The 20,931-nt window shown below is 46.7% G+C and overlaps 1 protein-coding gene across 7 annotated transcripts in view; it reads right to left on the reverse strand.

The window, feature by feature from the left end:
* Positions 1-4,804: 4,804 nt before the first annotated feature.
* The window catches only part of CHD2 (chromodomain helicase DNA binding protein 2), a 119,723-nt gene continuing 103,596 nt past the window's right edge, over positions 4,805-20,931 (reverse strand). For 6 of the 7 annotated variants that reach the window (XM_072798577.1, XM_072798586.1, XM_072798599.1 and 3 more), the window contains 4 exons: positions 20,542-20,641; positions 18,162-18,375; positions 12,367-12,610; positions 4,805-8,418 (listed from right to left, as the gene is read on the reverse strand). In XM_072798577.1, the coding sequence (XP_072654678.1) occupies positions 8,085-8,418; positions 12,367-12,610; positions 18,162-18,375; positions 20,542-20,641 (892 nt within the window). In that variant the 3' untranslated portion in view covers positions 4,805-8,084. The remainder of the gene's footprint in view (positions 8,419-12,366; positions 12,611-18,161; positions 18,376-20,541; positions 20,642-20,931) is intronic. The other variant, XM_072798602.1, reaches the window with a different exon arrangement.

Raw genomic sequence — 20,931 nt, forward strand, 5'->3', positions numbered from 1 at the left:
AAAACCACAAAACTGTGTGATGAAAGGGGTTGTCCAGGCTCCTGTCACTGGTGCCAGGGAGTGATCCCGGTCCCCTTTACTTTTCACTCTTTGGACTCTGTGAAACCTGTCACCATGTGCCCCCCTGTCCACCTGGGTAAGAAGCACTGACCCCTTGGCACCTAGTAGACGACCTGAAAGCCCTGGGTTCTTTTCACCTTCTCACCATTCCAAATGATCCAGGATTTGCATAGGTTACTTCTTTAAAGTGTTCATAAAAATGAAAACAGAAAAATTTTAAATTCTTCCAGATATCTCTAAGACTTCTCCTCCCCATCATACATCTGTCGGCCTCAAGTTTGAGAAACATTGAGTGGTTTCCAGGGCACAGTCGAGTGGGAATTAGCTAATCTGATGACTATGTGCGCCCGCTGTCACAGCAGGCGTCAGAGAGGACGTGAGGGAAGCACCGAGCACTCTAGGGCTGTGAGGACATGGTGACATGTGGGATGGGGTTCAGAGGAGGCAAATGGGCCCTGTGGTGGGTGATGGAGCAGCATTCCACAACGTGGGAAGAGGTGGCCCCAGAAGGAGCCAAGGAGGCCCACAGAGGCTTCATCTCCAGGTTCTCCAGGGCAGGGAGGGTCAGGGTGGGGGCTTGACCTCAGCACAGGTCACCAGGCTTTGGCCTGGCCACAGCGAGGCCCAGTAGCCTTGAGCGGGCAGCCGCAGTACAGATGGCTCACCTGGCCTCATCGTTAGCATGTGCCCGGCCCTGCTCCCCCATTAGGTATGGGGGGGACTCTTTCCCTTCCGGAGGTTAACAAGTGGCCAGGTCCCAGCAGTCGGGGATGCACCCTGACTTGAAGGCAGACGGTCTCTCCAGAGCCCACGCTCTCGGCCCAGCTGCTGTGAGAGCCCCGCGGCTCCTGCTGGGACTGAGGTCCCTCCTGCGTGAGCCCACTCGGCTCTATACCTGCCGCCACTGCCTCCACCCGTTCCTGCCTCCTCACCCTTGGGCCTGGTACAGGGAGTCCTGGGCCAGGGCCTGGGCTGAGGCAGCTGGGGCCGTGAAGCCAGCCACCGGCCCCGGCTCGGCTCCCCCAGACACCACCACCCTGGATAGTACCACAGGGGCTTGTGAGCTGCCTCTGCAGACCACCGTTCTTCCAGTCAGCTCCCCGCAGGCCCCTGGAGCTTCCCTGGATCCGGCCAACAAACGGTTATCATCTGGCATGCCAGGGAGCATTTGGGAAGCTGTTGGAGAGAGAATCGGCCTCTAAGGGCTTGAAACATCCCCCTGGGCAGGAAGCCCTGCCTGTTGTGACGTGAACTCTGGTCTCAGCCCCCAGGGCCCCTTCTCTGGGCATCTCACAGGACAGGGCTCTGAGCCCAGCACCCATATGCCCCAGGCTGTGGCCAGACTCATGGGAGGAGACAGCTGTGACAGCGTGGAGGCACCAGAGCACGCCTGGGCTCTCTCTGATGGCTACTGTGGGCACAGGGAAGGGACAGACGGGAATGGAAATGGGAACAGCAGAGGCCAAGAAGGCTACTCAGAGGAAACCAAGCTTGAATTGAATCTGGAAGATGAATGAGATCCATCGGGCAGCTGTAGGTGATGGAGGGGGTAGAGGGACAGCAGCCCGGAGGCCAGGCTCTGCCTCGACTATCTGCAAGAGGCTACGAGAGCAGTTTGGCTGGCTGCGGTTACAGAGGTCCAGAGACGGGGACGGTCCGAGTGGCCAGCAAGGGCAGGTCGTAGGGTGCTTCGGACCCAAACCAGGGAGGTTAGAGCAAAGGAGGGTGTCAGGGGGAGCAGCAGTGATCCCTGGGCCTTGTGACTCAGGAGAGGCGAGGGACGACAGGCTGCACCCGGGAGTGGGAGCCTGTGCCTCCCCGAAGGGCTGCTGGACGTGTCTGTGATGCAGGGGCTGCCTGTGTGGAGAGAGAGAGCCACCCAGCTGGCTAAGGCTCCTAAGAGGGCTGGGCCTCCCGGGCCTCCGCCTCCCGGGCCTCCTGCTAGTGGAGCAGGTGAGGCTGGCTTCTTCCTGCAGCCTCTCCTCTTCCCGATCCTGTCACACTTCCTGCAGGGATGAGGTGGCTCCTGATCTCTGGCTCCAGTGTGGACTCTGCAGCCAAGGAAGCCAGGGCAGAGGAAGGACTGAGAGCTTCCCAGGGGGGTTCTGTAAATTTAGGTGGTGGCGGCAAGGCAGGCCGTTTGTGGAAATCTGCTGCCCCCTGCAGGAAGATTCTAGAAGCACATTCACTCAGGATCCTCAAGTCAGGGAATGCATGGGATCTTGCTCCCTTTTCCAAGCACAAGGGCAGGCCCCAGCTCTGGTGACAGGGGTGGTCTCCAATGAGCCTTAGCGGGTCTTGACATGGCCCTCGGAGAGTGATGACAAGTGCCGAGCCCATCTCAGCCACCCTCAGTGACCTTACTCACTCCACCACAGCCGGGCAAACTCTCATTATCCCTCTTCTGCAATTGAGACTCAGAGGAGAGAATAGGCCTGAGGAGGCCAGCTGCTTCAAACCCAGCTCTGTCCACTTCCTAGACCCACACCTTCCCTGAACCCCACCCCCAGGGCTCGCCTACCAGCACCCCTGCTCCCCCCCATCACCTGGCTCTTTCCTCCCTGGCACTCAAGTGACATTTTGTCCTCTTGTGGTTGGTCCCCATGTGCCTTGCCAACCCTTGGCTCAGAGGGTGGGGGCCTGGTCACCTTGTGTGTTCACCTTGTGTGCAAGCCCAGCTTCTAGAACAGGGCCTGGCTCACAGGAAGTGCTCAAGATCTTGGTCAAGGGAAAAACTCTCCTGTGACTGTCTAGTCCCCATGGGACCGTGAGCTCCCTGCTGGGCCTTCCTACTGGGCTCTAATCTCTCCCTAGAGAGAGACCTCTTCCTGGGCCCCTCCAGTGAGCTGGGCCCCAAAGAGCAGCAGCCCTGCTGGTCACGCAAGGTTCTGGGCTGAAGGCTGCTGTGGCAGAATGTTCGGCCAGCCGGCCCTCTAGCCTGGGCAAATGCCCTCCTTGGTGCTGTCCCCACCCCCACTCCCAGCAAGGACTGGTGAAGTCTCCCTCTGGGTAGGCTTTCAGGGTTTACAAACCTTTACTTCTCACTGGGCTCTCGCTATTTGAAACCTAGAGCTGCCTCCTCCGTGTGCAAATGAAGACGCCCTAGGCCCCCTGACACGCAGGGTGGAGCCAAATGGAGACAAGGCCCCGCCCCCCGGGGGCACCATGGGGCACATGGTCAGCAAGGACCGGGCTGTAGCAATGACAATCCCCTTGTGGGTCACGAAACATATTTAAAGAAAAGATACCAAGTGCGAACCGTCCAGGGGCCAGCTGGCCAGAGTAGATAATCTGCCTGTTTTGGAGGTATGGACTCACAGGGCCACAGAACTGACCTGGAGGCACGACACCCAGGCCCCAAGCCGAGGATAGGGACCCCCAGCACCACAAGGGGCCAGATTTCTTCAGGACGAAGAGTGATCTCCTTCCCAAGGCCGGGAACAGAACGCAGCACAGGCCGCTGGGCCCGGCCTCCAAGCGGGTGCAGGCAGGGCCCAGGGGAAGACGGGCCTCTACGGCAAACCGTCCTGCTCCTTTAAGAGCCACAGGTTGGAATCCGGAGCGCAGACGGGTCTGGCAAACCACGGGGCCTTGTTTCAATAAGTGACCTTTCTGTTGGTGCTAATTGAGGAGGACTTGCCTTGATTCCAGACATGCGAGGCCCTGCCAGGGAGCAGGGAGGGGGGGCCTGGGGCCTGCTCCTTCCAGTAAAAGGCAGGCTTCTTGGCAGCAGTCGGTTTAGAAGCCGCGTTGCTATTGTAAATCATAAGCTGATTATTGCAGCGCTTTAAAGTTTCCCAAAGAGGTTCCAGCCGAGCTGTGAGTTGCAACATGATTGTGAGTTGTTTATCGGCAGGAAGAACCCTCCACTAGAAGTCTTTGACTCAAGAGTTCTTCGCGCTAAAAATCCCAGCCTCTCCTTCCGGGGGGGCCCCCCCTGCAGCCAAGCCTCCTGGGTTGACAGCCATGGGAGTTAACTGAGCCAACATATGGGTTTATTTGGTATCAAGAATTAAGAGCTTCACGGAGATTGGAGGTGGATTTTGCAGTCCCCTAAGTATTAGCAAAACCCCTTGGGTCTGGCAAACTTCTCTAACTCCTACTCAGACGGATCTCCACCCGCAGGCTGTGCCACCCTTCCTCTGTCTGGGCCTCGCGAGCGCTGGGCCGGCCCCTGTGCCAAATTGCTAGAGTTAACATTTGTGTCAGTGTTTCCATTATAAAATGCCTTTTTCCCCCTTCATGAATATATAACCCAACTGTTAAATTACCCTCAAGGCTGTGGGCTGGCAGACAGTGTGTTTTCGCTTCCTCTGGATGGAGGGGGGGAGGTGCAGGATCCCCATCTGGACGACACAGGTCTCTCCACACGCACCTTCCTTGGCACGACCAGTGTGGGGAACTAGGCATAGCTCCGCTCAACCGGTGGTGGCAGCCCCTCCAGGTCACCCTGTCTGGCGCAGGGACAAGGGCTAAGGACTGCAGTGGCTCGGCCCGGGGCTGTTACCCTCACCAGTGGCTGCTCAAGGACAATCTCAGAAACCTGTGGTGGTTAAGGTTCTGGACCCAACACCACAACCGGTGCCGGTAGGAAAAACAGTGCAACTTTAAAAGGCTCCATTTCACAAGCACACAAGCGAGCGATCTGAACAACCCAGCCAGCAAGGGAAGGGAAGGAACCGGAGGTGTATCCAGTCAGAGTTCACGCCAACGCAACGTAACTGTGTTCAACCAATTCTAAAAATCCTTAGTGACACTTTTTAATATACAAGAATCAAAAGTACAGCAGTTTTACAATGTAGGAAAATTTAATACATACTATATAAACAACAGTATTTACATCAGAAATCACTAGGACAGTGGCATTTTTCACAAATATAAATTAATTACTGTTTAGTCAACAGGTTTTTAAAAGTCCACAATTTTACAATAAAGAAAAACCATCTGTCCCCAAACGCATGGGGTACGGATGGACTACAGCAGCCTGGACCCTTGGCCTGGCTCTCCTCGCCCCACACGGCAGCCCTCAGACAAGCCAGAAAACCACTGGTGCTCCGCCCAGGGCCACCGCTCCTGCTGACGAGTGGATTTTGGTCTGTAGGATTCCAGTGTCCCTGTGTGAATTTGTAACTGAATTGCATGTGCACCGCACATCCTGATGCAGCTCTCAGGCATCAGGCTAAAATGTCTGCGGCACGATGTGAGAAGTGTTCTGGTTTCCCGTGGAAGGGCTAAAGAAAGGAATGACTAGAAGGAGAGAGAGGGGGCCCAGGGGCCACCAGCTCGGGCTCTGCAGAGGGCCTGGCTTTTTCTCTCCAGCTGTCTCTGGAAAGACCGCAGGGCTGGACCTGGGCTTTCAGGCATCCTTTTCCAGGGCTGTGGTGTACCACGTTAATCCTTGTTTATATCCAGAGCTCAGGTGATGCTAACTCCCCTCTTCCTCAACCCTGCTGTTTCTACCCAATTATGAAATCCTTCAAAGCTAGGCTCCATGGAATACCACCCTTGCAGATTCCCGGGGCAGCTTATCCCATCCCCATGGGGAGAGAATACCTACCTGTGCAAATCCGTTTTTGACAAAAGCATACAGTATTTATACTGATTTAGGTCAATGAGGAAATGCCTCCTTTTCCCAACTCACTCTTCAAACATACTTCAACACTAAAATAGACGCTTTTATGGGGATACTGTAATTTTATAATCAATTTAACACTGATCTGGCTAATATTGCCTTTTGCTACATCATATGGCACTAAAAGTCCTGAATGTAAACAAAAGGAAGTTCCTTTTTCTTCATGATGAGACATCTTTGGGAATAACTCACACCTCCTATCAACTTCAGAGAAAACCACCCTGGCTGAGAACTGAAATTCAGGGCCTCCTGCCATGCCTCCCAGAAGACACGGCCTGACTTCCCACAGGGAGAGACATGCTATGCTGGGGGCACCTGCTTCCCTCTTCCCTCCCCTCCCAACCCAAAGGACAAGCAAATCAACCTAGCCTTCCTCTTTGGCCTGGGCAACAGAAACACAGGGTAGTCTCAGTACTGTCATCAAGAAGCTACTGGTGGTGGCCAAAGCAAATACACTCTTCTCTCACAGAACAGTCCCAATGGGATGACTGTGGCCACGGGATCCTATGCATTTCTTTGGGCTATGCTCCAGGGCATGCTGACCAGGTACGTACAAGCCCACGCTGAACTACCCAGTACCATGAGGAGATAGATCAGGAGGGGGCAGGCCCACTGAACTCCCAACACAAGCTGTGAGGACCCAGCCCCTCTAGAATGCACACCTGGCCGGCCCCAGGATACTGGGGACAGCAAGATGCAACGAACCACCAAAGCCACATCTGCTTCACTAGGGTGACAGGACTTGAGAATTCCTTAGTAAAGGCATTAATGGTGCTGCCCAGGGTCCTGGCAAGTAAGTGATGATCATTTTATGAAGTCCTCATGGGTTAGTTCAGAGAGCTGACCCTGGGCATGCCTAATGGGAAGGTTTTCACCTGCTCTGAGCCTGGACACATGAAGGCATGCTGTAGGTTCAAGTCCATTATCCCACCTAGAAAGGCCTTTGGATACTCAAACAATACTGGCAAGCTATATTTAAAATGAGTAAAATGGAAGGCCCAGGATCCGCAGAATGAAAGGAGCCTGATTAATTGGTATAACCAATCTGCCTTCCCACCACTGACTCGTTCAACCCCAGGACTCTTCCTGTTTGCAGCTCAATCCCCTGTCCTTGGAGGCATCCTAGTTTGGAAAAACTTTAACTTAGGTTTATACTTTGATCTCATCCTAAAAAAAAAATAATAATAATAATAAGCAGTTCAATTCTAATGTGTGGGTTCCCCATAGGTAACGGAGTTTCCACCTGTCCACCCGCCACACGGGGTCAGGAGATGTGTGCTGTGCGTCATCTACTTATTCACACTGTGCAAAGGGAACTAGAATTAACTACAAGGCAGCTGCAAACGCTGACCTGGCACAACACGAAAGCCCCCATTCCCTGGCACTCCTGAAGCCCCACCCCAGGAAACCTGCTTAACACCTGCACCCCCACCTGGGCCCCTGCCAGCAGCAAGCTTCTCCCTCCTTCCCAGGCTCTGAATTTAATACTTCCTATCACAGGATCAGAAATGCACCGAGGGACTCTGAGTCCCTGGCCACACTGCCCCTGCCCCTCTTTCAGCCCATGCCCAACAAAGGCAGACCCATGCCAACTCCAATGCTGCCTAGCTCACAGTGCTCAGAAGTCAGCCAGATGGACCCTACTCTCCCTGGCACCAGGGCAAAGGAGGCCCACTCAGAAGACCAAGCCTTTGAAATGTACAGATAGTGTGGGAAAAATTAGTGTTGGTCGGGAAGGGGCCACTGTGGAAGCTGTTTTCCTCTGTCTAGCCCCCCTGCACCACAGGTGTCATGCTGAGGCCCCAGCACGGTTTCTCCCAAGAACACATCCGAGGAGTGTACTGCTCCCCTTCAAGTCCCACGGGGCGAGACCCACGCCCCGCTCCCTGTCAGCAGCATCTGTCACGTCACAGTGAAGCAAATCGTGTGCCGTCCAGCAGGTCCTGGCTGCCTACGCGCGCACGCACGCGCACACACACGCACGCACACACACACACACACACACACGCTCCTACCCAGCCCACTGCACCCAGGCTCAGGGCAACAAAATACTCATGACTCTAAGATCCCTTCTTCCTTCTCTGGGGACACACAGCTCACAAAGCTGGTACACAGAAGTCACCTCTTCCTCCTAGCACCCATCGCAGTGACAGGCCAGAACCAGGCTGGAATGGGATGGGGTGTCAAAGTGTAGGAGTGGTGACCCAAACCCAAGCTGGACCGAGTGAAAGGCCCTCCACTCCTCGAGGTGCTCCTTCCACCGGCGAGCTGACAACAGCAGCATGTCCAGAAACTCCACTTATTGGTCTAGATAACTGGCTCCTACTGGATCAGACCAAAAATATCCAGGTGCTTAATGACTCTTGCTCTGCCCTTCTTTCCCAGTCGTCCTTTATGTTTTCCGAACATTCCAGTTATAATCTGGATTGTTTTTCTGTTCTAATGATCTCTCCAAAGGAGACCTGTGATCCAGGGGTGACTTGGAATCGTGGGGAGACTTCTGAGAAGGGGGTGAGCGAGGGTCTGAGACTGCAGGGTGCAGAGGGGGCAGGGGCTGTTTATACTCCCCCAATTTGTCTGTGTGGAAAGAGCGGTAATGGTCTGAGGGTCCTTGGCCATGATAGCCCATCGGGGGGCGGTGGTCAGACATTCGTCGGAAATCCTGCTGGTGGTAATTTTGAGGCCGAAACTCATCAGATCTCCTCCGCTTAGAGTCATGATGGTGCCTGAAATGGAAATGCAAAGATTAGCCAAGAGAGACCAAACCCATCCCCTTCTTTGTCATGTACTGGCTCTTCCTAATGCATTCACATTCAAGGACACTTCCAAAGGACTCAGAGTTTGCAAATGATTACCAGGAATTGGGGGAAGGTACCCCACAAAAGTAGTAACAAAGGGCTATTTTATACCTATTGGCAAAACACATCCTATGAAATGACATAAGCCTCAAGTCTGCAATGAAACAAGTACACATTTGAATCACTGGTGGCTTTGTAAAGCCTTACTCCCTTCAGGAAAACTGGCAAGATCTACAAACAATTTCATATTCTCTGACCTGGCCCAGGAGAAAAAGAGCCACAAAAATTATTTGAGAAGCTATTAGTAACAGCAAAAGCCACAGTCAACCCAAATAGGCAACAATAAGTGAAGGGTTAATTAAACTTTTAAAAAATTGACTCAATGTGAAGAATATTAAATTTTTTTAATTAGCACCACAGTAAACTTCTTGTTATCCTATTAGAAGAAAATTGGTACAAGTCAACAACAAAAAGAAACAATCCAATTCAAAAATGGGCAAAGGATGCAAACATTTCTCCAAAGAAAATCTACAAATGGCCAGTAAGCACATGATAAGATGTTCAACATCTTTAATAAACATTAATCATCGGGGAAATGCAAATCAAAACCATAATGAGCTACCCCTGATTCACCCCCCACTAGGATGGTCATGTTTAAACACACACAGAAGGTTAAGTGTTGGCAAAGATGAGGGAAAATAGGAATTCTCATACATTGTAGTAGGAATGTAAAATGTTTCAGCCACTGCGGAAAACAGTTAGGTGGTTTCTAAGAAGTCAAATAGAACTCCCCCAATTCCCTCCCAGGTATATACCCAAAATAATTGAAAACAGATATTCAAACGATATTCAAACAAATACTTTTACACTCATGTTCATAGCAGCACTATTTACAAGATCCAAAGGTAAAAACAATTCAAATGTCTTCCCAAGAAATAAATGGATAAACAAAATGTGGCACACAGGTACAGTGGAATATTAGTCAGCCTCGAAAAGAAACAAGTACTGGTACCTGGTACAATGTGGATGAGATTCAAACATTATGCTACATGTTCAAAGAAGCCAGTCACAAAAGGCCAGATCTTGTATGATTCCATTTATACAAAATATCCAACAGTAGCAAATCCATAAAAACAAAATACAGATTGGGGATTATCAGGAGCAGGGAGCAGAATTCAGTGACTACTTAATGATGATGGGGTTTTCTACGGGGTGATGAAAGGGTTTGGAACTGGAATAGTGATGGTTGCATAACATTGTGAATGTATTAAATTGTCACTGAATTGTTCACTTTTAAAATAGTTAATCTGTATTGTGTGAATTTCCCCTCATTAAACGAGAGAGAGAGAGAGAGAGAAAGAGAGAGAGAAGGTGACTTCAACTTCCAGTCAAGGTGGAGTCCCGGCAACTGGACTCACCCTGCTACTTGAACAAGCAAAGAAGGGACAAAATGTATAGAATCAGGCTTCTCAAGACACCAGATGTCAGTAACAAAGAACAGTGATTTCCCGAGGGATGGAAGGGGAATGAGATGAAGTTCATCATAAACCCCCCGCCCCCCGCCACCTTCAGACAGTTCCCAGACCTCAGCACAGGGAAGGGGAGACGTCTTTCCAGAGTTGAGAGGACGTCTTTCCAGAGTTGAGAGGACGGGGCAGAACCGAGGCAGCTGGAGTTCAAATGATGGGACACAAGATTACTCTGCACACACAAAGAAGTTCAAAGACCTACAAAGGGGGATTCAGTGATCCAGGGCGTGCCCGTGAAGAAACCACACAGGACCAGGAAATCACCACCCAGAAGATTAGAGGTGTGAGTGCCCTGCACTCACCAGCTGTACCAAAAAACCTCAGGCTTCAAGGGACAGCAGTCGAGTACCATGCAGCGCTCCTGCCTCCGTGCTGGAACAATCAGCCCTTGCCAGAGCACTGTTCCTGTTCCGCCCAAAGAATTTTAACAGCAACACCTGGAAGAATCCAACTGTTTGCAAGTAACCTGTGTCTCACAGCAGAGCTCTGGAATACTAACAGGAACACAGAACATCCAGCACTCTGCGCACCCCATGAGGCATCTAATCAAAAATTACCAGGCCTGGAGAAAACCAGGAAACTAAGACCGTAGTGAGGAAATAAGCTAATCAACTGAAACAAACCCAAATGGTAGAATTAGCCAACAAGGATGTATACTTACAGGCTGTATTCCAGATTTCAAAAGGTTAGAGAAAGATTTAAATTGGAAAAAAGGGGGGGAGGGGTACAGCTTCTAGAAATAAAACCAATGTATGAAACACAAAATATATTAAATGGGCCTCAAGGCAGGTTAGATATTGAAAAAATAACCTCAGTGAACTTGTAGACACAGCAATAGAAAACTATCCAACAAAGAGAGAAAAAACGAAATTAAAGAAAACAGAGCATCAGTGAGCTGGGAGACCAAGGCAAACAGCCTAATTACAGGTGTAATTAGAAATGCCAAGAGAGGGAAAACAGAAGAAATACTGGTTAAAAAAAAAATCCTAATTTGATAAGATAAACTCACAGATCCAAGAAGCTCAACAGTTCTAAGCAAAACAAACAGGAGGAAAAATACAGCAAGATGCACTGTAATTAAACTGCTAAAATCTAGTAATATAGGAAAAAACACACATTATATAAAGAGAAAGAAAAAGACGACACTTTTCATTAGAGACAGTTCAAGTAGAAGAAAAGGAACATCCTTAAAGTACTGAAAGCATTCACCTAGGATTTAAACCCAGCACAGATATCTTCCATACATGAAGGCAAACTAAAGACTTTCTCAGACACAGATATGCAGAAAGGATTTATCACCAGCAGACCCATCCTATAAAATGAAAAGTCCTTCAGGCAGGGAAAAAAAAAAAAGTCACGTTGAATGGAAATACAGATCGAGACAAAGAAATGCTGGGCAAATGCCCACTGAAGCCAGACAAGACAATACAGAAGGGTGGGCAATGAGGCGGACACAGATCCCTCTAAAGGAGACAGATGCTACTTGGCAAGACCCTCTGTCCTAATGTGTTACCAAATCTTCCCCAAAAAAGAAGATATTTATACAAAATTTTCCAGATTTAAATTCAAGTCCAAACAAAGCATGTTGTTAGCCTAAGGAAAACCAAAGCTACCATGAGGTTAAAATACAGTCAAGTCCTAAAATTAGGAAGAATAAATAAAACCTCTTCAGGCATTCCTGTACTTGGTAACTCTCACAGGTTACTATCTTGGCTCATAATGGTACTAAACTGTTTACTTGCAGATAGAGTAGGACTTCAAAAGCCCTTAACCCCTGAACTGTGGGCTGGTGGCAGACAAGGACTAGAGGCTGGGACCCCTCTCAGGATCCTGCCACCTAGTGTTCTGAGTGCCTCTCACAAAGCTTAATAATTTCGTTGTAGACTCTAAGATTTTAAGGCTATAACTTCTCTACATTTCCTCAGAGGAAGGAAGAAAATTCTTTTCCTGTACAAGTGGAAAAATGCAACTGCAAATAGCTCCCTCTGACCCAAAGAACACAACTTAAGACCTGTAACTTGGCATTCAACCCCTTTCTAGCCATTGTGTTCATCGGTTGGCTTGGGCCTATGATAGCTACTCCCATTTCTCCACTTAGCAGACTCTACAAGCCCAAAGCAAGAATCAGGAACCTCTCCTCTTCCTCAGCCCCCAGGAAAAACTCAAAAACCTCTACTTTCAACCATCCACTCAGTACAGTGTCAGCTGTCTATACTGGGATTCTTCCCCCACTTCCCAGGATGCCCTGAGGGCAAAAAACATGACCAGGGACCATGCACTCTTCTCCCCCTCGAAGAGTAAAACTCTTGGCAGAGGTCAAACTAGTGCCTCAGGACCTTCGGCCTACCTGTCATAATAATCTCTGTGTCCCCTGTGGTCTCGATCACTGCTGTACTGTTCATAAGGTCTCTTTCTGGACAGGTTGTTGGGTCTATAGCTCCCAGAACGGTGGGCGTCCATGTGTCGCCGGTCCCCATAATGGTGGTCCTTATACCAGTGCTGCTCATACTGATGGTGTCTGTCACTACCCCACGGAGGATTGTTGCCACCACCATAGTTAAACTTTCTTTCCCTCTGCCAGTCTCCTCGATCTGCAGGAAAAGAAAGAACAGTTTCACAACTGCAACAAATGGCTGAGTTTCACATCCACTGAAGTTTTAAACTCAGAGGCTGGCACGTGTTAGAGAAATAGACATTGAATTTCCTCCTTCATAGCCTTTCTGCTGCTGATAAACATTCCAATAATGAGTCCCCACGTTCTCTCCCTCAAATTTTAAGCAAAAAAAAATTCACTGCCTTTCTCTTAGGAAATCCTAAGAACTATGGCCTTTTATTTTCTAAGCCTCTCTACCTTCCAATGAGATTTCACTCAAAAAAAAAAAAAAAATCATTAATTCAGAAAACAGCACTTGCTGAGTTTCATAGTCACAAGGTATCTTCTGTTTACACGTTGAAAGTTTATTTGCCTGCTGGTACCATAAGCTGTGCCTGGTCTCTGAAAATATTTCCAAACTATAGATACTGATTCTATTACTCTTTTCCAGCCCACACCAAAGAGATAAACCTCCCTCCAGTAAAAAGGAATTCCTTTAACTCTGGATTTGGATCAGTGTGCTAACTCTCAAGGACAGGGCCAAACTGAAATGGTTTCACTTCTTTAGTCTCTCTTTTCCCCTGCCAGGAGAAGAATCACACTTAACTTGAATTAGAAAAGGTAGCGAGCACACAAAAGTCCAGGAATGGAGGTTACAGTGGGTTCAAGTGTGACCCCAAAATGTATGTCCACTGAACCTGTTAAGTGTGACTTTACTGAGAGATAGGGTCTTTGCAGATATACTTAAGGATTTTGAGAGGAGATCATCTTGGATTTAGATTGGGCCCTAGATCCAAAGACAGATATTCTTCTAAGAGAAACGCAGAGGGAGGGATGAGATAAAGAGACACAGGGAGGAAGGCCACACAGAGATGAAGGCAGAGACGGGGATGATGCAGCCTGCAGCCACAAGTCTGGGAACACCAAAGACTGCTGGTAGCCCTATACACCAGGAGAAAGGCTGGGAACAGATTCTCCCTCTCATCTCCCAGAAAGAACGTGAATGCTATCCTAATTTCAGACTTCTGGCCTCCATAAGTGTGAGACAATACACTGCTGTTGTTTTAAGCCACCCGGAATGTGGCACTTTGTTACAGGTAGCCCCAGGAAACTGGGACAGGGGCTTAACCAGAGAGAACTACGTGGCCTCAAGGGAAATCCGTCTTCTTCATCTACAACTACACTAACAAAAACAGGCCTCCAGGTAAATGTCTCTCTACTCAATTTGCTGGTCGTCGTCTTTTTTTTTTAAGATGTTATTTATTTATTCATGAGACACACACACACAGAGAGGCAAAGACAGAGGCAGAGGAAGAGCAAAGGCAGAGCCTGCTAGAAGCAGGCTCCCTGTGGGGAAGCCCAATGTGGGACTAGATTCTAGGACCCAGGAATCATGACCAAAGGCAGACGCTTAACTACGGAGCCATGCAAGCGCCCCTTAATTTGCTGGTCTTCTAAGCATTTTTGTATTAATGATACCATGATGGAAGCCGTGCAGCTTCAAATCTGACACCCTCGAAGCAAAACACAGTCGACCAGCAACTGAGAGTCATTGCCAATCCAGAGTGGGTCAGGCCAAAGGACCAACAAGTAGAAAAGTTTTACTCTTTAAGCCTAATAACTTCATAGACAACAAAAAGAAACACCTTCACAACATGAAAACAAAACACTTGCAGATGGCTTCACACCAAATGGAAAGTAATATTTCAAACAGGGTGTCAGTGTTTGCGGTATAGTGCAGATGCTTACAACTTTAGCCAAGCCATTTACTTCCAGAGAAACCAAACAGTGCTTTTCTTTCTTCTTGAACCCTCCATGAGGTAGGTCGCTGGTGAGGAAGTGCTAAGCTATTAAGGAGATGGATGAAGAATCCAAGATTTAAATAAAAGACTACAGTGAGCTAAGAAGCATTCTTTCAAAAGATCAGAATATAAAATCAGTGACGTCACACAAATAACACAAAACCAGTCTGATCCCAGGAAAAAGTCAGGACAAATAATACAATTAGATCTATGAACATGGAAACTCCACCCAATCATCTTGTATAGTAATTACCTTTCTCCCCCTCAATCAAATGGTGATCAATGAAATCTGAACTACTTAGATTTTTAAGATTAGAAGACCTGGAACTTCTGCTTCTGGGTAGTATAGAGCAGCTTGCTGCAGAAGCTATACTTCACCAAGAACAGTAAGAAAGGCCATGTAAACAAAAATTACCTGTCTGAAGACATCAAAGAGCAGCCAGAGCCACCAAGACTAGAAGGAGTAAGACTCCAAAGAGCAGAAAAGCTCAGAAAGGTAAGAGGTGATTGCCGTATCCACTGGGCGGGGAGGGGGTGCTGTGATTCTGAGCACAGGTGACAGGCTGAATATCTGAGCTCCTCCCAGCACAGGACCAAAGACACCAGCAGAGCCTTCGGAGGTCCTTTTAGGCTAGAGGGACACAGCAGAGCTGAGGAGCTCAAATGCACAACCAGTCTTCCCTTAAGACATGTGCTGAATCTGCAGGGAGCGAAAAGGCTTAAAAACCTAAACGGGAACCCTCAAAACAGCAGAGCAGTCTGGGGCAGTCTTGCAGTGCTGAGAAAACCCAGACTGGAGTTTAAGGCCTGTTGGAGGGGAGGATCAGAGAATGCTAGTACAGGCCACCAGATGAGCACTTGGAAGAGCTGAGCCCCATAACAGGGGGACCAGAGGCAGACTAGATTAGAATGATCGCCTCACATTTTGTGTGCCCAGGAAGGGAAAGAATGAATGCTCCCTTGGGAAAGCAACATACCTGGAGTTTCCATAATTTCTAAAACATAGGTTCCCCATTTATTTTATTTTTAAAGATTTTATTTATTCATTTGAGAGGGCAAAACACAGTGCAAGAGAGCACAAATGATAGGGGGCAGGGAAGGGCAGAGAGAGAATCAGACTCTGCTGAGCAAGGAGCCCAACACAGGGTTGAATCCCAGGACCCTGAGATCATGACCTGAGCTGAAGGCAGATGCTTCACTGACTGAGCCACCCAGGTGCCCCACAGGGTCCCCCATTTCATAAAAAATAACTAGGTATGCCAAAAGACAGGACTTTAGACTGAAACCAAGAGATATACAACAATAGAAAAGGACACACAATAATTCAGATACTGAAGTTAGCAGGTAAAGATTTTTAAATAACTATAATTCATCTGTTCAAAAAAAGAGGATGATGGGGAAAATCAAGTTTTCTAAAAGTTGAGAATTTTACAAGAAGACTGACATGTATTCTTCAAAAGAATCAAATGGAGGGTGCCTGAGTGGCTCAGTTGGTTGAGCATCTGCCTTTAGCTTGGGTCATGATTCCAGGGGTCCTGGGACTGAGACCCACTTCAGGCTCCCTGCTCAGCAGAGTTGGCTTCTGCTTCTCCCTCTGCCTCTGCCCCTCCCCCTGCTCATGCTTGCTCTGTCTGTTCTCTCAAATAAATGAATAAAATCAAAAAAAAAAAAAAAAAAAAGAATCAAATGAAAATCCTAAAACTGAAGTTTAGAAAGAAATATATACTTCACTCTGATTATTATGGAATGCCTGATCCTTTGTAAAATCCTATACCTATGACTTCTATAGATAGTATATACTTTTAGCTTTGATTCTATACACTTTTTTCCCTTTCTTCTTACTTGTATCTTTAAAATTCATGCTCACTGTAATCAGTGAAGCAAGAGAAGATGGAGAAATTAACTTTCTACAATCACCCTTCCATCCCCAGCATCCTGAGATCACTGGTACTGTGCATGTCTTCACATCTTTCTGGATGCTTATTCAAACATATAATATGGAAAACGGTTTGGTGGTTCCTCAAAATATTAGAGTTACCATATAATCCAGCAATTCCACTGCCAGATATATACATATACCCAAGAGTTGAAAACAAGTACTCAAAAACTTACACACAGATTGTTCACAGCAGTACTATTCACAATAGCCAAAACATAGAAACAACCCAAATGGCCATCAATCAAAGAATAAACAGACTGTGTCCTGTGTCCATATAATTCAGTCACAAAAAGGAAAGAAGTCCTAATACACGTTATAATATAGATAAACCTTGAAAATACTGTGCCAAGTGAAAGAAATCAGACACATATAGTATGATTCCATTAAGAGGCAGTGTCCCAAACACATGAACCCAGATAGACAGAATACACACTGGGGGCTATAGGCAGGGACTGGGGTGAAACTGCCTCACAGGTGTGGGATTTCCATTTGAGTTGATGGAAATGTTCTGTGATTAAGAGAAATGGTTACATCACACTGTGAATGTACTAAATGCCACCAAACTGGGTATTTAAAATGGCAAAGTTTGAGGCACCTAGGTGGCTCTGTTGGTTAAGCCTCTGCCTTCCACCCAGATCATGATCTTGGGGTCCTGGGATCAAGTCACACAGCAGGGCTCCCTACTCAGCAGGAAGTCTGCTTTTCTACCTCTCACTCTGACCCTCCCTCTCGCCTATTCCTGCTTGCTTTGCTCTCTCATGCTTTCTCTCTCACAAATAAATAAAATCTTAAAAAAAAATACAATTAAAAAAATAAAATGGTAAAGTTTATGTTATGTGAATGTCATCTCAATAAATCTAAACAGGGATGCCTGGGTGGCTCCAGTGGTTGAGCATCTGCCTTCGGCTCGGGGCATGACCCTGGGGTCCTAGGATCGAGTCGCACATCAAGCTCCCTGGAGGAAGCCTGCTTCTCCCTATGCCTGTCTCTGCCTCTCTGTGTCTCTCTTGAATAAATCTTAAAAAAAAAAAAAAAAAAAAAAAAAATCTCAACAGACATATACAGGTTTTGTTGTTGGTTTCTCTTTATTTTTTTAATCTCTAAAGCCAACTCATTCTTTTTAATAACTGATGATAATACATAGACTAACAATGTCCTACTATTTATCTCATGATTCTCCTGTTGATGGATATCCAAGTTATTTCCAGTTTTTTTGCCACTGTAAGACTGGAATGGCATCCTGATACATCCTCATACACACAGAAAAAAAAGCTTATGTATTTAGATATTTCAGATTAATTTCTGGAAACTGTAGCAATTCACTCTCTTAGCTATTTTTGTGTATTCCACTCTTTTAATTTTTGTTGATCTGCATGGGCAAAAAAAAACGGTTAGCTTGCTGTGGCCTTAATTTACAATTTCCCTAAAAGCAGTGCTGGTCACCTTGTCATGCTGGCCATTTGAGTTTTCTCTTCTGTATGAATTCTCTTTTGCTAACCTCTGCCCACTTTTCTGTTTGGTTATCCTGTTATTGTCAATTTACAAGGGCCCTTTCAGTATTAGCAGTTTTAACCATTTCACTGTGCTATATAATGTAAATTGCTCCTCTCTCAGCTGTTTGTTTATGGTGGCCAAGTTCTTCAAGCTAGAGTAACAAACAGCCTTTTAGATCTTTACTGCATGGTCTGTCTGAGACAGGAGACAATAAAGTCCTAAAGGAGAACAAAGCACAAACGTTTAGCTGCTACCTTTGGAAAATAAAATGATTCTTTTGGAATCTCTTTTTAAAACTCCACTTAATGACCTACCTGCATTACTAAAGTGTCTCTTGTTAGGGTGATTATAGTTATCTCGTGGGTGTCCATGCATCTGTGGGCCGTGGGAGGCAGGCAAGTGAGGCTTCTGAGGGTGAAGGTTGTGTGGAGTGTGGGACTGAGATATCAGGGAGTCCCGGCTGGAGCCTGAGGCCTCTGGTCGAAATGGCTTCTTACCACCAATTACATCATCTTTCTTCTTTTGCTCCTGAGAATAAAAAGAAACCAAAGACTCTTAAGCCCCCAGGCTGACTTCACAAAAACAGTACAGAGATCATCACCTTTAAGTATTCCCCTCCTGCCCGTCTTGGCATCCCACCTGCCACCTACTACATTTTTAACAAAACATGTTTGTAAATTCCCCCGAGCTCCCACAGCATGCCAGCTTCCTAGAGTAGCACCTTTGCTGACAGGTCCTTGTGAGCATGTGCACATGAATTGCTGGCTGCCCCTGCATAGGGCATGCATGAACAGGTGCCCAGGCTGTCTTTGTTCTCACTCAGAGACTTAGCTTGGACCATGTAAAACTAGGACCATCACCTTTCCTAGAACCAACAAGCTCCGACTAGCCCAGTGGGAACTAGTTCCTATGCCAAAGTCATCAAGCTAAACATGTAAATGTTTACTTCTTTACCACACAAGTAAAATGTGACATAAAAATTAAAAAAAAAAAAAATACAGTAAGAAAAAAATAAAAGTAAAGTGACCTAAAATCTCACCACCAAGGGAATTACTGTCTGTAGTTTGGTCCATGTCCTTTTAAGCTTGTATTTTTTCAACAAGGAAAATATTATTTGGTATTCTTCCTTCACTTAATGTACTGTGAAATTTTTCTCATGTAAACACTTATTTGCACCATTTTATTATGGCTGAATAATACTCTCTAACATGGATATATCATCACCTATTTAATCTATTCCTTATTGTTTGACATTTAAGTCATTTCTACTATAAATGTGCTTATTTTATTTTTAAGATTTTATTTATTTATTTGAGAGAGAGTGAGAGCCAGAGATCAGATAGAGGGAGGGAGTGGGGAGAAGTAGACTCGCCACTGAGCAGGGAGCCTGATGCGGGGCTCAATCCTAGGATCCCAAGGCCATGACCTGAGCCAAAGGCAGATGCTCAACTGACTGAGCCACCCAGGTGCCCCTATAAACATGTTTACATCCTTAATTGACAAATCTGACTGAACTGTCCTTCAGAAAGGCTGTGACAGTGTGTACCCCCCGAAGTAGGACCACTACTTTCACTCAATGATGCTAACTTCTGATACTTAGACTAATGTGGCACTTTACCATCATGTTTCTAACTTTATCCTGTATAACTTCCACTCCCCACTAGAGGGTCTTTCCCTCCTGGAGCTTTTCCTGACTATTCTCTCAGACTTTTATAACACTTAAAATTTGCATTAACATTCAGTGACATTAATATGTTATTTCTGTATGTTACTGCTAGATCATACTCTTCCATATAAAATTAAATTATAAAGTAGTTAAAAGTACTTACTACTCTATAGTCCTGGACAATGCTAAGCACAGTGTAAGTTCAAGCAACAAATACTTCTGAGTACTGCCCCATGTCTGATACCATTTCAGGCATGGAGAACAAAGCAGAGGGATGAAAGACATAACATCTCCACCTTCACAACAAAGCTGACATGTTAGTGGAGGAGGTGTTAAATGTTCACAGACTGGCCTTAAATGGCTGATTTGGGAAGGGCCTACATGGCACAAGTCAGCAGATCTGAAAGTGGGCATGCCAGCATAAGGAACACTGCACTGCCCCTGCAGAATCAGCAAAGTCACTCAAGTGCCCATCCTCCCTATGCCAAAGAAGGGCACTTCTGGGCACCTTCTCATATTTGCTCCTTGACGTGAGCAGTTGGGCTGCTACATACAACAGCTAGAAGGACACCAAGTATACGTGGCCCAGAAAAGAAAAGAAAAAGTATTTTCTGCTCACAACCCTGTTGTTTATCAGGAGCCACGTTTATAAGCTAAAACAAGACTGTGAATCAATGATTCTGGGACATAAGAACACAGGGTCACAAGTCCTTGTCAGAATGCGAACACGCTTTGGTTCTAATACGTTGGCTATTTTACCTGTCAAATCTTACTGTTACTTTCATACTACAGTGGCATGCCAAGAGAGCACAGAGCTAATATCGCTGAAGAGCACACTGTGCCAGCAGGAAGGGCTATGGTGGGCACCTCCCCACTGCTAGACCTACATCTTCTTCTGTAACCAATGACCCTTCTAGCACTAACAATATCATCCCATGATCATCTCCCCAAGAAAAAATAGTAATTAAGGAATTTTTCTATGGAATCAGTTTTTATCTGCATATATTAAGATTAAATTTGTATTTTACCTCCTCTTCTTGAGACCTTTTCTTATGAGCCATCTTGTATAACTTATGCAATTTTCGAGCATCAAATTCTGTAAACTTGGAAACAAAAATCCATAGGTTCCTAAAATAAAAAAATATATATAGTTCTAATAAATTACAGAATTTTTTTTTTTAAAGATTTTATTTACTCATTCATGAGAGACACAGAGAGAGAGAGAGGCAGAGACACAGGCAGCAAGAGCAGGCTCTAAGCAGGGAGCCCGACATGGGACTCGATCCCGGGTCTCCAGGATCACATCCGGGGCCAAAGGCAGTGCTAAACCGCTGAGCCACCCGGGCTGCCCAAAGTACAAAATTTTTTAAATGACTTTTTGTTCTATTGATGGCAAGCTACTGAATTCTGCTATGGAT

Source organism: Canis lupus, chromosome 2 (assembly GCF_048164855.1).
Source record: "Canis lupus baileyi chromosome 2, mCanLup2.hap1, whole genome shotgun sequence".
Classification (NCBI taxonomy): Eukaryota; Metazoa; Chordata; class Mammalia; order Carnivora; family Canidae; genus Canis; species Canis lupus.